At 40.2% G+C, this 15,921-nt stretch overlaps 1 protein-coding gene across 1 annotated transcript in view; it reads left to right on the top strand.

Moving 5' to 3' along the window:
- Positions 1-15,921, top strand: part of BRINP2 (BMP/retinoic acid inducible neural specific 2) — a 112,759-nt gene that overhangs the window by 80,889 nt on the left and 15,949 nt on the right. The window contains exons 3-4 of the mRNA XM_003258933.3: positions 5,392-5,582; positions 6,655-6,863. Coding sequence (XP_003258981.2) covers positions 5,392-5,582; positions 6,655-6,863 — 400 coding nt within the window. The remainder of the gene's footprint in view (positions 1-5,391; positions 5,583-6,654; positions 6,864-15,921) is intronic.

Below are 15,921 nucleotides of genomic sequence, written 5' to 3'. Positions count from 1 at the left end.
CATCTTGGCCAGGCTGGTCTCAAACTCCTGACCTTGTGATCCACCCACCTCGGCCTCCCAAAGTGCTGGGATTACAGGTATGAGCCACGGCGCCCGGCTGCCACTTGTGTGCATTCTTATGGATTCTTTCTCCAGTGAAATTCTCCAAATATAGTCCCTATACTTATAGTTCCTATATGGCACCACTGAAACTCCCTCTCCCTACATGCACACACTTCTACTCCATAGCAGAGTTGTTCCTTAGAGTTTCACAGGTGGAGGTAGTATACCCTAGTGGTAAAGACTGTGTGTACTGGAGTCAGACAGTCTGTGTTTAAATCCCGACCTTGCCACCTACTGGCTTTTAACTACTGGGCAAATTAACTTATTTGTACTTCAATCTCATCATCTATAAAACGAAGATAATTATATTTTCCCCCTTATATGGTGTTTTGGATATAATATTAATTAATCCTTGTAAGATGCTTGGAATGCCTATCACATACTAAAAATTCATTAAATGTTAGCCATTATTTTTTATTATTTGCTCATAAAAAGCTTCCTTAGTATCATTCCTTTTTCTAGGTCATTCATTATTCTGTGTTATGATTTCTTTAGCAGCCACGGGAGCTGGACTTAGGCCTTTATCTGTGATTCCTCCCACGTACTCTCTGTATGGACTTGGCTTTTTGAGGCATCTCAATTTCTTCTCCTGCAAATCGGCAGGTTAAAACTGGCTTAATCCAGGAACATTTTGCTGTGGTGTAAATGTTATGCTATGTTTTGAATATACAGTTGATCCATGTTTTGTGTAGAAAATGTAAAAAGTGGAATGTTCTGGGTAATAAAAATATTTGTGTTAAAGGATACTAAACAGCACAAAAAAATTAGAATGCAATGAAATACACTTAACACTTAACCTTATCTACTCAAAGGAAAACAGTGCTATAGAAACAGCAGTATGATATTGGCCTGGGTTTTAAGCACAACTCTGTCATTTAGTAACTGTGTGACTTCATCCACACTACTTTCTTAATCTCTCTGGGTCTAAGTTGTGACTATTGTCACCGCCATCATAGTTGCTGTTAATAGCATAGAAGGAGGGTCAGGACACTAGTTTTTTTGTTCTGGTTCTATTATCAACTGGCTTTATTGCTTCAGGTAAACCACTTACCCTTTCTGTTTTATGAGAAACATGAGGAAACTAGAGGATACTAGTTCCCATCCAGACCCAGTGTCTGACTGGGCCAGACAACTGACTACCAATTTTTATTTATTATATATAATTAAAGTGGGGCCCACCTCTATGCTAAGTTGGCCTTTACTTTCTGTGAGGGGCTTTGACCATAAGAAACTATGGAAATTGTAATAATGTCTTTTTCCCCTAGCAATCTAGAAAAATAATAGGTTAGAAATTATTAGTTAATGAAGTCTAGACATGCCCTATCCCAAAGCAAGGGAGCTGGGTTTGATGACCCTAAAGTTTTTTGTTTGTTTGCTTTTAGTAATCTGATTTTATGATTCATCAATGTAATTATCAACTAACCAGTGAGAGGATTCTCATTTCCATCCAGCCAATTAGAGATGAGATTAGGCAACTGTTCTTTACCCTGCAGTGGGGTTTGGGATAGAAAATACTTTTGACAAATACTCTGTACTTTAAGTTTAGCACTTGCTGCACAAAGGAAATAACTGACAATATATTATTATGAACTTACCTGCTTAGATAAATAAAGCTACACAGTGGGAATTTTGAAGACTTTGTTGGAACCATGAATTATTAGTCACCCGCTTTTCTTTGTTTCCCTAGTAACATTTGACACATGCTCCTCTCTCAGTCTCTACAGTTAGATGGTGGGATTTATGCCTCAAATGTGGCATGGATTTTTACTTATTCATGTATTTATAATTTTAATTTTAAAAATTTTGTTCATAATTGACATATCCGGCACAACAGTGTATTGGTGTGATGTTTCAATACATGCATACACTGAATAATGATCAAATCAGGGTAGTTAGCATATACATCACCTCAAACATCTATCATTTCTTTGTGGTGATAACTTTCAAGATGCTTTTTTCTAGTTACTTAAAATCTACAGTACATTATTATTAGCCATAGTCACCCTACTATGTAATAGAGCACAGAACTTATTCTTCCTAACTGTAACTTTGTATCTGTTAACCAAGCTCTCCCCATCTCCCTTTCCCACTACCCTTCCTAGCCTCTGGTAACCACTGTTCTACTCTCTAATTCCACGAGATCAACTTTTTTAGACTCTACATATGAGTGAGGTTATGTGGTATTTGTCTTTCTATGCTTGGCTTATTTCACTTAACATTATTCCTCCAGGTTCAACCATCTTGCTGCAAATGATAGGATTTCATTGTTTTCACAGCTGAATAGTATTTCATTGTGTATGTCATCAGTTTATGGACATTTAGGTGGATTCCATATTTTGGTTGTTTTGAATGGTGCTGCAATAAACATGAGGGTGCAGATATCTCTTCGATATACTAATTTCAGTTCCTTTGAATATGTACCTAGTAGTGAGATTGCTAGATCATATGGTAGTTCTATTTTTAGTTTTCTGAGGAATTTTCATGCTGTTTTCATAATGACTGCACTAATTTACACTCCCACCAACAGTGTATTAGAGTTCCCCTTTCTCTGCATTCTGACCAGCATTTGTTATTTTCTGTCTTTTTGATAACAGCCATTCTAACTACGGTGAGGTGACATCTCACTGTGCATTTGATTTGTATTTCCCTGATGATTAGCGATGTTGAGCATTTTATCATATACCTGCTGGCCATTTTTATGTATTCTTTTGAAAAATGTCTATTCAAGTCTTTTGCCCATTAAAAAAATTGTTCTTTTGCTATTAAGTTATTTGAGTTCTTTACATATTCTGGATATTAACCTCTTATTGGACTCATAGTTTGCAAATATTTTCTTCAGTTCTGTAGGTTGTCCCCTCACTCTGTTGCTTCCTTTGCTATGCAGGAGCTTTTCAGTTTGATGAAATCCCATTTGTTTATTTTGGCTTTTGTTGCCTGTGCTTTTGAGTTCTTATCCAAAAAATCTTGCCCACATCAATGTCATAAAGCTTTTCCCCTAAATTTTATTCTATTAGTTTTATAGTTTTGAGTCTTACATTTAAGTCTTTCATTCATTTTGAGCTGATTTTTATACATGGTGAAAGATAGTTTTATTCTTCTGCATGCGGATGTTATGTTTTTTCAGCACCATTTATTAAAGATATTCTCTTTTCCCCAATGTGTGTTCCTGGCACCTTTGTCAAAAATCTATTTATTTATTTTTAATTATTTTATTTTTATGCAACTCTGTCATTTGCATTTCATGGACATTTGGGGAAGGTTAGTCCAAGGTTTGGCACTGTTATGATGAGCAGATTTGGGATGGGTGAAGAGGGTGTAAACACTTTACATTTTGTTGCTTCCTAAGGCAGTGGAGCTGATTCTTACCAGTATAATTTGGGGGACAATGGAAAATTCATTTCTTTTTAATGGATATGATTCTTTAAATTCCATCCCAAGACAAAGATTTATAAATCTGTCCCCTTTAAAATGCAAACATTCCAGTGAGGAGCAAAGCTTGAAAATTAAAATCTTCAACAGGATTAGAAAGGAACAACCTTGCCATCTTCTAGAATAAGGCTTCTCAAAATGTGGATCCTCTTAGTCTATTTCAGAGCGTTCATGCTGACATTTGCACTGAAGGTACAAAATAAAACTGCTGGTACTTTAATTTGAATAAAAGCAGTCATACCACATAACACTAAGAGTCATGTATTCTTCATCATTACACACTTGCACCTAAACACATAAGCACACATGCACGCACACATACACACACACACACACACACACACACACACACAATCTTCACTTAAGAATGTACTTAAAGCAGTAACATTTATTTTATTAAATACTGACCCTTGGGTACACGTGTTTTTAATATTCTGTAAGATGAAATGGGAAGTGCACATAAAGCAAATCTGAGGCTGCTTAAGTACTATAATTGTCTCAAGGAAAAATACTTTTGTGGTTGAGTTGCAAGCTGAACTAGCCACTTTTTTCATGGAACTCCATTTTTTCTTGAAAGCACAAGCAACAAATTATGATTATTCAGGCTTGAGTGTCTGGCAGGCGTTTCTCAAAAAAAAAAAAATTAACTAAGCCAGCCTCTGCAAGGAAAACAACTGACAGTATTTGTTGCCAATAGTAAAATTTAAGCTTTTAAATGAAAATTCAAATTTTAGAAAGCTTGCATTCAACCTCATGAACTTGACATTTTCCTAATATTTAAAGACTTTGAAGAGATTGGTTGTGATATTAAATAGTGAGATGTTTTAATATTATATAATGAAAAGTGTCAAAATGTGGAAGATCTGCATAACTCGGTGACCTGATATTTTCCAGATGACCAACACATGATGTTAAAACATTATGCAGGATAAAAAGATCCATTCAAATTACAATATAGAACACTGGATTTAATGTAACAAAGCATGAAAAGTTCACTGATATGATTTCAGATTCCATATTGTAACTAACCTTTAAGAAACTACCATCTGTTTAGTTTAGTGTAGTACCAAAGATGAAAATCCACAATTATGAAAACAGATTGAATGTAGAAGCAAATATGAGAGTGCAGCTCTTTTCTGCTAAGCCTGATATTAAAGAGATTTGCAAACATGCAAAGCCATGCCACTCTCCTTGCCAAATTTGTTTTGTTTCAGAACATACAGTTGTCATGAAAATGTTGTTATATGTAATGAGTTTATTAATGTTATCTCTAAATGAAATAACAAATAAATGTTGATTTTCTCGGTTTTAATTTCTAAAGTGGCAAATCTCAATAGCTCTAAGCCACATGTACAAATATGGGGATTCAATAATTTTTAACAGTATGAAGGGGATCAGAGATCAAAACGTGAGGGCAGTGGTTCTAGAGCAAGCTTCCTGACTTCACAGGTGAGTAACTGAGGCCATGAGTGGTGATGTGACTCATTCACTGTAAGACAACTGTGATTAGATCACATCTTTGCAAACCACTGTTCCAATGTTTGTTTTTTCTACTACTTGACACTGTAAACCATGACTTCATGTGAATAAGCTAATCAACTACTGTCTGATGAGAAAGTTGGCTGGGAGAGGCTCTGATGGAGGTCAGTGGAGACTGAGCTTTCTTACAGCATGTGAATGACAGGCCAGGTGAGAGGCTAAGGGGCCTCTTCCAGGCTCTGGGCACCTCCAGCTGAGGGGATGTGGGCTGAGAGGAGATGAGTGGCTGCAAGTGGAGGAAGAACATTACCTACTCCAGATTTTATGCCTCTTGCTCTGAAACGAGGTCAGCTTTTCCTTATCCCTTGGCTTTTCCTCCAGGGAGTTTGCCCGTTGGAAGGTGAACAACTTGGCTCTAGAGAGGAAGGACTTCTTCAGTCTGCCATTGCCTCTTGCCCCAGAGTTTATCCGGAACATTCGCCTCCTTGGAAGGAGACCCAATCTGCAACAGGTTACAGAAAATCTGATTAAAAAGTACGGCACTCATTTCTTACTTTCTGCCACCCTTGGAGGTAAGCAACATCACAATCCCAAGCTAATTGGTTGCCAGACCATTGGAAATAACGTTAAGACTCGTGTAGTATAGCTCCAACAGTCTTCTGTTCTTCCGGGCCTTTTATTGCCTGAGAAGTCTTTCTGTTGCATTTGAAAACGGTGTAGTCTCTTGACATCTCAATTTACCCCAGAGCATCTCTATTTGCTTATTCCCTGAGGAGGGGAAGTTGGCTATGGCGGTTGGAGGTGGACAGGTTCCTAACAAGCACTTGCCAGCAGGGGGCACTCCCAGTTTTCGCTCTGCTGAGTCACCCAACCCCTGAGGCTTCGCCACTTTCTAATGTTTGCTGTGGCTACAATGGTCAGACTCAGACCCACAGGCAAAGAAGTCGAAGTCCCTGGAGTCCCGGACCCCTCTTCCTCTCTATAAAGATTGGAAACTGTCCAAACCAACTCCAGTGGTTCTGGGCTGATGAATCATCCTCTTGTGGGGCGGAGAGTGGGGGTAGGGTGGAGCAATGTGGGCTAGGACCCAGGGCAGGATCAAAAGCTCTGAAGATGCAGAGCTCCCTCTGCCCTGGGAAGAAGGAAACGGGGTTTATTATAACATTTAACCCACTGTCCAATCGATTAAAACAAGCTCTCCCAGGGCTCAGGCCAGCTGTTAGCACGCAGCGGGTGTTGAGTGTTTGATGGGGAGGAGGGAGATGCAGCTTCAAGGCTTTTGCCCTTCCTGAGGGAGCAGAAAAAGCCATGAAGACTCCTCATAAACAACTTGAGAGAGAGAATTGTGTCTCCCCTATGGAGATGGATTGCTTGAGACAGAGTTCAATAGAAGATGTTAAACAGATAAGCTGAGGGCAGGGGGACTGAGCTTTGGAAGAGGGCCTTTCAGGCAGCGAGGCCGCTGGCCTGTGGCTCCCTCTGATGAGCTTCTTCTAAAGATGGTAAGGGCTGGGGGAAGAGCTTGGCAGCAGGGGCTGCACTCTCTCTCAGCTGCGTCTATCCTGGCCAAGGGTTTTATGCTCCTATTGGTAGGGGATTCGAGAGCAGAGAGCCTCACCAATACACTCGTGTTGTTCACCACAGGAGAAGAGTCTCTGACCATTTTTGTGGACAAGCGGAAACTGGGAAGAAAGACAGAGACAACAGGAGGTGCCTCTATAATCGGGGGCAGTGGGAACAGCACAGCTGTGTCCCTGGAGACCCTGCACCAGCTGGCCGCCTCCTACTTCATCGACAGAGAGAGCACGCTGCGACGGCTGCACCATATCCAGATAGCCACGGGGGCCATCAAGGTAATGACCTGAAAGGTACAAGGCAGGGGGTGTGGGAAGCACTGAGGAACCAGGGGGAGGCCAGAGCGTCAACCATCTCTAGGTCAGCTGGGCCGACTGATGGAAGAGGAAAAGAAGCTTTCTGATGAAGACACAGCCAGCCTTCAGACACGATGGGGTCATTCATTCCACAGCAGACACGGAGCACCCACTCTGAGGCAGACTACAGCAGAGGCACGCCTATGAATGGCAGTCAAGGTCCCCATGCTCACAGAGGTTGCACTCTGGTGGAGGATGGAAAAACAACAAAGTCATTTCTAATGATAAATAAAGACAAGACAGAGTCATAGGTGTACATTTCCTGGGGCGTGGGGAGGGAGCAGCTCATATGATCATTATTAGATTGATCATGGAGGGCACTTTGGGGTTTAGGCTTTGAGCTCTGAATGATAAGAAACCAGCTGTGTGGAGAAGTGAGCAGAAAGTGTTCAGGCAGACAGAACAAAGTACTAAGTACTTGTTCTAAGTAAGTACTAAGGCCTTTTAGCAGGAACCAGCCTGATGCCTTGTTGGGGCACAGAGAAGACTGCTGAGATGGTGGGGAGGTGAATAACAAAGACAAGATGAGGTTTGGCTGGAGCCAGATTATGTGCCATGAGAAGGAATTTTAATATAAGTCAAAGTGCAGTGAAAAACCACTGGAGAGATTTAACAGGGGAGTAACATGATCTCATGAGTGTTTTTAAAAGATCAATAGTTATTGTGACTTTAATAACTATAACCTTCATCATATCTTCTCTACTTACACCTAAGAGATTTCTAGTAAAGTTCATGTTGTTTTAGGGAAAGCCAGTGAAAATACTGTACTTGAGAATACAGTTTTTTAAAATTCGAAGCATAATGTTAAGGTATTGAAGATACTTCAAAGTTGTTTTATATCCTGCTTTTATCCCATCTGAAACTCACAAGCAAATTTTGTTTATTTATTAATTCATTCAATAAATATTTACTGAGCACCTATTATTTGTCAGGCACTGTCTGGGGTCCTGAGAATACAAGAGTGAACGAAAGCTGTAAAGTCCCTGCCCTGATAAAGCTTGAATTCTAATAGCAGAGAGATAATTCATAAATATACAGGCAATAGCTCATTTTGTTATGGTTTGCTTCTTTGCACATTGCAGATACTGTGTTTTTTATTGTTTTGTTTTGTTTTTTTTACAAATTGAAGGTTTATGGCAACCCTGTGTCAAACAAGTCTACTGGCACTATTTTTGGCAATATTTTTCCAACAGCATGTGCTTACTTCATATCTCTGATAATTCTCACAGTATTTTAAACTTTTTCATTGTTATTTTATCTGTTATGGTGATCTGTGATATGTGACCTTTAATGTCACTTTTATAATTGTTTTGGAGTGTCACAAATTGCACCCATATGAGATAACAAACTTCATCAATAAATGATGTGTGTTCTGACTGGTCCACCAACTGGCTGTTCCCCTATCTCTCTCGCTTTTCTCAGGCCTCCCTATTCCCTGAGACACAACAATATTGAAATTAGGCCAATTATTAACCTTAATGGCTTCTACATTTTCAAGTGAAAGAAAGAGTCAGACATCTCTCACTTGAAATCAAAAGCTAGAAATGATTAAGCATAGTGAGGAAGGCATGTCAAAAGCTGAGAAAGGCCAAAACCTAGGCCACTTGCAACAAATAGTTAGCCAAGTTGCAAATGCAGAGAAAAAATCCTTGAAAGACCTTAAAAGTGCTACTCCGGTGAATACAAGAATGATAAAAAAGCCAAACAGCCTTCTTGCTGATAGGAAGGAAGTTTGAGTGGTCTGGATAGAAGATCAAACCAGCTACAACATTCCCTGAAGCCAAAGCCTAATCCAGAATAAGGCCCTAACTCTGGTTTATTCTATGCAGACTGAGAGGGGTCAAAAAGCTACAGAAAAATGTTTGAAGCTAGCATAGGTTGGTTCATGACATTGGAGGAAAGAACCCATCTCCATGATATACAAGCACAAGATGAAGCAGTAACTGCTGATTTAGAAGCTGCAGCAGGTTATCCAGATCTAGCTAAGATCGTTGATGAGGGTGGCTACACTAAACAACAGATTTTCAGTGTAGATGACACTGCCTTCTACTGGAAGAAGATGACATTGAGGACTTTCATAGCTAAGGAGGGTAAGTCAATGCCTGGCTTCAAAGCTTCAAAGGACAAGCTGACTTTCTTGTTACAGGCTAATATAGCTGGTCACTTTAAATTGAAGCCAAGACTCATTTAGCATTCTGAAAATCCTAGGGCCCTTAAGAATTATGCTAAATCTCCTCTGCCAGTGCTCTATAAATGGAACAATCCAGCCTCAATGACAGCATATTTGTTTACAGCATGGTTTATGAACTATCTTAAGCCCATGGTTGAGACCTACTACTCAGAAAAAAAATTCTTTCAAAATATCACTTCTGATTTACAATATACTTGCTCGCCCAAGAGCTCTGATGGAGATGTACAAGGAGACTAATATTGTTTTTATGCCTGCAAACACACATCCATTCTGTAGCCCATGAATCAAGGAGTAATTTTGACTTCCAAGTCTTATTGAAAAATGTTTTTGTAAGGTAAAGGCTGCCATAGATAATGATTCCTCTGACAAATCTGGGCAAAGTAAATTGAAAATCATTTAGAAATAACACTATTCTAGATGCCATTATGAGCATTTGTAATTCATAGGGGGATGTCAAAATATCATTAATAGGAGCTTGGGAGAAGTTGATTCCAACCCTCATGGGTGTCTTTGAGGATGTCTTTCCTCAGTGGAGGAAGTAATCGTGTATGTAGTGGAAATAGGAAGAGAACTGAAATAAAACGTAGAGCCTGAATATGTGACTGAATTGCTGCAATCTTGTGATAAAACGTGAATAAATGATGAATTGCTTCTTATGAATGAGCAAAGAAAGTGGTTTCCTGAGAGGGAATCTACTCCTGGTGATGATGCTATGAATGTTGTTGAAATGACAGCAAAGCGTTTAGAATATTTCATAAACTTAGTTGATAAAGCAGTGGCAGGGATTCAGAGGATCGACTCCAATTTTGAAAGAAGTTCTGTTGTTGGTAAAATGCTATCAAATAGCATCACATGCTACAGAGAAATCTCTCATGAAAGGAAGAGTCCATTGATGCAGCAAACGTCATTGTTGTCTTAGTTTAAGAAATTGCCGCAGCCACCCCAACCTTCAGCAACCACCACCCTGATCAGTCAGCAGCCGTCAACATCAAGGCAGGACACTCCACCAGCAAAAAGATTCCAACAACTGGCTGATGGCTCAGATGCTCATTAGCATTTTCTAGCAATAACATATTATTTAATTAAGGTATGTACATTGTTTGTTCAGACATAATGCTATGGAACGCTTAATAGACTACAGTATAGTGTCAACATCACTTTCATATGTCACCGGGAAACCAAAGAATGTGCGTGACTTGCTTTATTGTGACATTTGGTGTATTACAGTGGTCTAAAACTGAACCCATAATATCTCTGAGGTACACCTGTATAATGCCAGGTGGGATGAATGTTATGAAGAAATGAAGCCAAGTAAGAGGATAAAGGGTGATGGGGATGTGGAGTTTAGGGAAGACCTGTCCAAGGAATGCCACTTAAGCAGAGACCTGAATGAAGTGAGGGAGTAAGCCCCAAACATCACAGACAAAGGACAGGACAGGTACAAGTGCCCTAAAGGGGCAGGGCAGTGTACTTTGTATGATCCAGGACCACCAAGAAAGGCAGTGAGGCTGGCATGCAGTCAGCAGAGAAATGAAGTGAAAGATGAGTTTATAGAGGTTGCAGGGGCCATATCATGAAGGCCTTACTGATTAGGAAGTAGAAAGAAAGGGGGATCCTGGAGACCAGTGCAGTGGTTATTGCAGTGGTAAAGGTAAGACATAATTGTGGCTTGGACAAAGCTGGTGTCGCAGAGGTGGTGAGAAGTTGGCATATTCAGAATATATTTTGAGGGTAGAGCCTATGCAATCAGACAATGGATTGGAAGAAAGCAATAAAGATTTACTGCAAGATTTATGGCCTGAGCAATCAAATGAACAGTGATTCCATTTACTTAGAAGGACAACACTGGGAGGAGGTACAGATCTGGAAGAAAGAAATCAAGAATTTGGTTTTAGACATGTTGAATGTGACATTCCTATCAGACATCTTAGTAGAGAAATCTAACAGTCAGTTGGACACAAACACCAGGATTTCAAGAGAAAGGACATGATTGAAGATGGAAATTTGGTATACAAATATATACACATGTGTAGTGGGTATTTACAACCATGGGAGAAAATGAAATGAGATCACTCAAGGAGTGAGTGCAACTAGGAAAGTGGCCCTAGGGCTGAGTTGTGAAGCACTCTAATATTCAGAAATGGGGAAGAACAGAGGATCCAACCAAGAAGACTGAGACAGAACACAGAGTATGAAGAGAACCAAAGTGGGCTCACAAAGCCACTTGAAGAATGTTTTTCGCAAAAGAAGGAACTGGCAACTGTGGCTGTTGAGCAGTCACTAAGGTGAAGATTGAGACTCGACCTTCAATTTGGTGACATGGAGGTCACTGGTAACCTAGAGAAGAGTGGTTCAGTACATGAAGAGCACAAAAGGCCAAGTGAAGAAAACTCGAGGAAGGAAGCAAAGTGAGGAATCAGATATGAGTAGAAACAATCCTTTTTCTGTAAAGGCAAATGGAAAAACAAGTGATAACTGGGGAGGGATGTGGGGTCACAGGAGGGTGTGTTTTTGTTTTTAAGATGGGACCTGTTCCAGCATATTGATATACTGATTAAAATAACTCCATAGGCCAGGCTCTGTGGCTCATGCCTGTAATCCTAGCACTTTTAGAGGCCAAGGCGGGCAGATCACAAGGTCAAGAGATCAAGACCATCCTGGCCAACATGGTGAAACCCCATCTCTACTAAAAATACAACAATTAGCTGGGCATGGTGGTGCACCCCTGTAGTCCCAGCTACCTGGGAGGCTGAGGCAGGAGAATCACTTGAACCTGGGAGACAGAGGTTGCAGTGAGCCGAGATTGCGCCACTGCACTCCAGCCTGGTGACAGAGCAAGACTCTGTCCGAAAAAAAAAAAAAAAAAAACTACATAGAGAGGGAGAAAGTGATGATGTAGGAGAGACAGAAGATAATCTTAGGAGCAAAGAGGTTGTTCTTACCCAGGAGCTTGAGTGCTTCATCCTTCGTAACAGGCAGCAATGCAGAGGGCACAAAGACAAATGCAGCAGGATGTTAGTTGCATGGTGAGATATTGCTGTTGTGTTTTTCTGATTGGCTTCTTCTTCTTGATTTCCTGGGTTAAACAGAAGGAAAGTCTCTGGCTAACAGGAAGAAAAGGGAATAGTTGGGAAAATAATCTACGAAATGGTCTTTTGAGAATAAGAGTTGTAGATTTCTGGGTAGCACTGAGAGCCTGCTTCAATGGCCATAATTATAACATGAGACCAGTCAGCATGGTTGTAAGTTTTATCAGCTACATTTAGCAGTTCATGTATAGGTAGGCATGGAATAGTCAAAGAGTTGGATTTAACAAAGATGTGTGTATATACATGGCAAAAGATAAAAGAGGGAAGAGAGTTGAGAGTATACACAAAGGAGTGATTACAGTAATGGACCACGGAATATAATTCAGTCAAGGAATGAAAAGAGGCCTTTGAGGATGCTAGAAAGTGAAAAGTTGGTCAGGTATAAAGGTTAAAAGTCTAAGTAGGTTTGACAATTCGTTAGGGAAAGAGACTAGAGCAAGTAGGAGTGGGTGATGCCTAATATTGAGATTATAGAAGGAATACTATGCCCTGGAACCTAATTTTATTAGTAACTGCATTCCCTCTCTAATCACTTAATGGCAATGAATGAGGGGAAGTAACAAGAAAAATAAACTGCATTGAGGACAGGTAGTGGGCGCTAAGAGTCCAGTGGTTCTGGCTTCAAAGGAGCCAGAGATCATTAGAGAGGACAGAGGAACAGTGTTCAGGATGTCACAAGGGAGTGCCTTCCTTACTTCCATGCCCAGGAGCATGGGGGGGGGTGGGAAATGAGATGGCCACTGCTAGAAAAGGCTGCAGGGGAAACTATGTCCTCAGGGTCAGCTACATCGTGGTTAGAACCGAAAGGCAAAGTGCACTCTTGAGAAGTAGTTGAGATTATATGGGATTTTGCTAAGAACTGATCATGAGATCCACAGGGCACAGTGGAAGTTAACCGAAGAGAAGAGGTGAGATTAGGGGACTTACATAGTCTGGAGTGGGAGTAGAAGAGATGAGGATGACTTTCTATTAACGGGGAGGTAGGGTATATTTGAGAGACTAGTATCTTACACAGTTTAAAATGATTTAAAAAATCACTGATGTGATTTTTTTACGCTTAACTCTCTTCCCTCTTTTATCTTTCATCATGTATGCACACACGTCCTGGTTAAATCCAACTCTCCATCTATTCCATGCCTTCCTGTACATGAACTGCTAAATGTAGCTGATAAAACTTAAAACTATGCTGAGTGATCTTATGTTATAATTATGGCCATGAGTCTCAAGCTGGCTCTCAGTGCCACCTAGAAATCACTGTGGCATGGAGTAGGTTTTACCAAGAAGACAGAACTCTATGAAAGCCTCTCTCCCCATTTAGTCCTGTAGGGGACTGTGTCAAAGTTGGAGAAAAATGGATCATATCAGAAAGTGAAAGGTAGGCATTAGGTCTACAACTTAAAGATCCCATTTATGTTCCTTCCTATTCCTTGACCTGACCAACTTTACACTTTCTTCACTCTTTAATGGCCTCATTTTCTTAAATTCCTTGATTCATCACTATGATCTCAATAAACTAGTTATTGATGGATTGCATCTCACAATAATAACAGCTATTTATGACAAACCCACAGCCAATATCACACTGAATGGGCAAAAGCTGGAAGCCATCCCTTTGAAAACTGGCACAAGACAAAGATGCCCTCTCTCACCACTCCTATTTAACTAGTATTGGAAGTTCTGGCCAGGGCAATCAGGCAAGGGAAAGAAATAAAGCGTATTCAAATAGGAAGAGAGGAAGCCAAATTATCTCTGTTTGCAGATGACATGATTGTATATTTAGAAAACCCCGTCATCTCAGCCCAAAATCTCCTTAAGCTGATAAGCAACTTTAGCAAAGTCTCAGGATACAAAATCAATGTGCAAAAATCACAAGCATTCCTATACACCAGTAATAGACAAACAGCCAAATCATGAGTGAACTCCCATTCACAATTTCTACAAAGAGAAAAAATACCTAGGAATACAACTTACAAGGGATGTGAAGGACCTCTTCAAGGAGAATTACAAACCACTGCTCAAGGAAATCAGAGAGGACACAAATGGAAAAACATTCCATGCTCATGGATAGGAAGAATCAGTATCATGAAAATGGTCATACTGCTCAAAGTAATTTACAGATTCAATGCTATCCCCAACAAGCTACCATTGACTTTCTTCACAGAGTTAGAAAAAACTACTTTAAATTTCATATGGAAACAAAAAAGAGCCCACATAGCCAAGACAATCCTAAGTAAAAAGAACAAAGCTAGAGGCATCATGCTACCTGACTTCAAACTATACTACAAGGCTACAGTAACCAAAATAGGGTGGTACTGGTACCAAAACAGATATATAGACCAATGGAACAGAACACAGGCCTTAGAAATAATGCCACACATCTACAACCATCTGATCTTTGACAAACCTGACAAAAACAAGAAATGGGGAGAGGATTCCCCTATTTAATAAATGGTGCTGGGAAAACTGGCTAGCCATATGCAGAAAACTGAAACTGGACCCCTTCCTTACACCTTAAACAAAAATTAACTCAAGATGGATTAAAGACTTAAACATTAAGACCTAAAACCATAAAAACCACAGAAGAAAACCTAGGCAATATAATCACTCTCTTGCATATGTCTTCAAAATGCCCTTTGTCCCTTCATCATGCCCACTGCCATTTCCTTAATCTAGGACTTCATCAACTCTTATCTGATTTTCTTGCATTATCCTGTTAAGTAGTTTTCTTATCTTTATTCTCAGCTCTTCTCCCTGAGTCAACCTCTAGGCTGCTAACATGAGTACAAATCATCATATCATATTGTATCATATTGCTCCCTGCCTAAAATGCTTCAGTGGCTCCAAACTGTACATGAGACAGAGCGCAAACTATTGTTCCCCATCCTGGGTGGCAGTGTGATGCAATGAAAAGAACATAGGCTCCAACCCAAGAGTCTGAGTTCTGCCATTGTTCATGGTGGGGCTTTGAACAAGTTGCCAAACTTCTCAGAACCTCAGTTTACTCATCCTAAAATTGTTGTACAATTAGAATAGTTTCTGTCTTGAAGTTTTCCATGAGGTTTAATAAGAAAGTGTAGGCCAGCTGTGGTGGCTCACAACTGTAATCCTAGCACTTTGGGAGGCCGAGGTGGGCAGATCACGAGGTCAGGAGATCGAGACCATCCTGGCTAACACGGTGAAACCCTATCTCTGCTAAAAATACAAAAAATTAGCCGGGCGTGGTGGCAGGCGCCTGTAGTCCCAGCTACTTGGGAGGCTGAGGCAGGAGAATGGCATGAACCCAGGAGGCGGAGCTTGTAGTGAGCAGAGATTGCGCCACTGCATTCCAGCCTGGGTGCCAGAGTGAGACTCCGTCTCAAAAAAAAAAAAAAAAAAAAAAAAATAGTATTAACCATAGCACTGCTGGAGTGTGAAAAAGATTAATTCCTGTTCTTAACTAAACTATGTGACTATTGAAAATCTGTCTCTGCTGTCTTTCTAGTTTCATTTTTAACAAGTCCTTCGGTACTTTTCTCAACCCCCGTACTCCCTGCTCTACTCTTCACCTTCCATTCATATTGTGTAACCCAATCATACCTAAATATCAGGCTTTACTCAAATATGTCATGTTCTCATATCTCACTTTCCTGGCACTTGCTGTTTGCTTTACTTGTAATGCTTGTCTGTTCACCTGAATGGCTCCTCCTCACCCTTTGCTCAG

This window comes from Nomascus leucogenys, chromosome 12 (genome assembly GCF_006542625.1).
Source record: "Nomascus leucogenys isolate Asia chromosome 12, Asia_NLE_v1, whole genome shotgun sequence".
NCBI classification, from domain to species: domain Eukaryota; kingdom Metazoa; phylum Chordata; class Mammalia; order Primates; family Hylobatidae; genus Nomascus; species Nomascus leucogenys.
The sequence above is the reverse complement of the archived record's forward strand: the minus strand, read 5'-3'. Positions and strand labels throughout refer to the sequence as shown.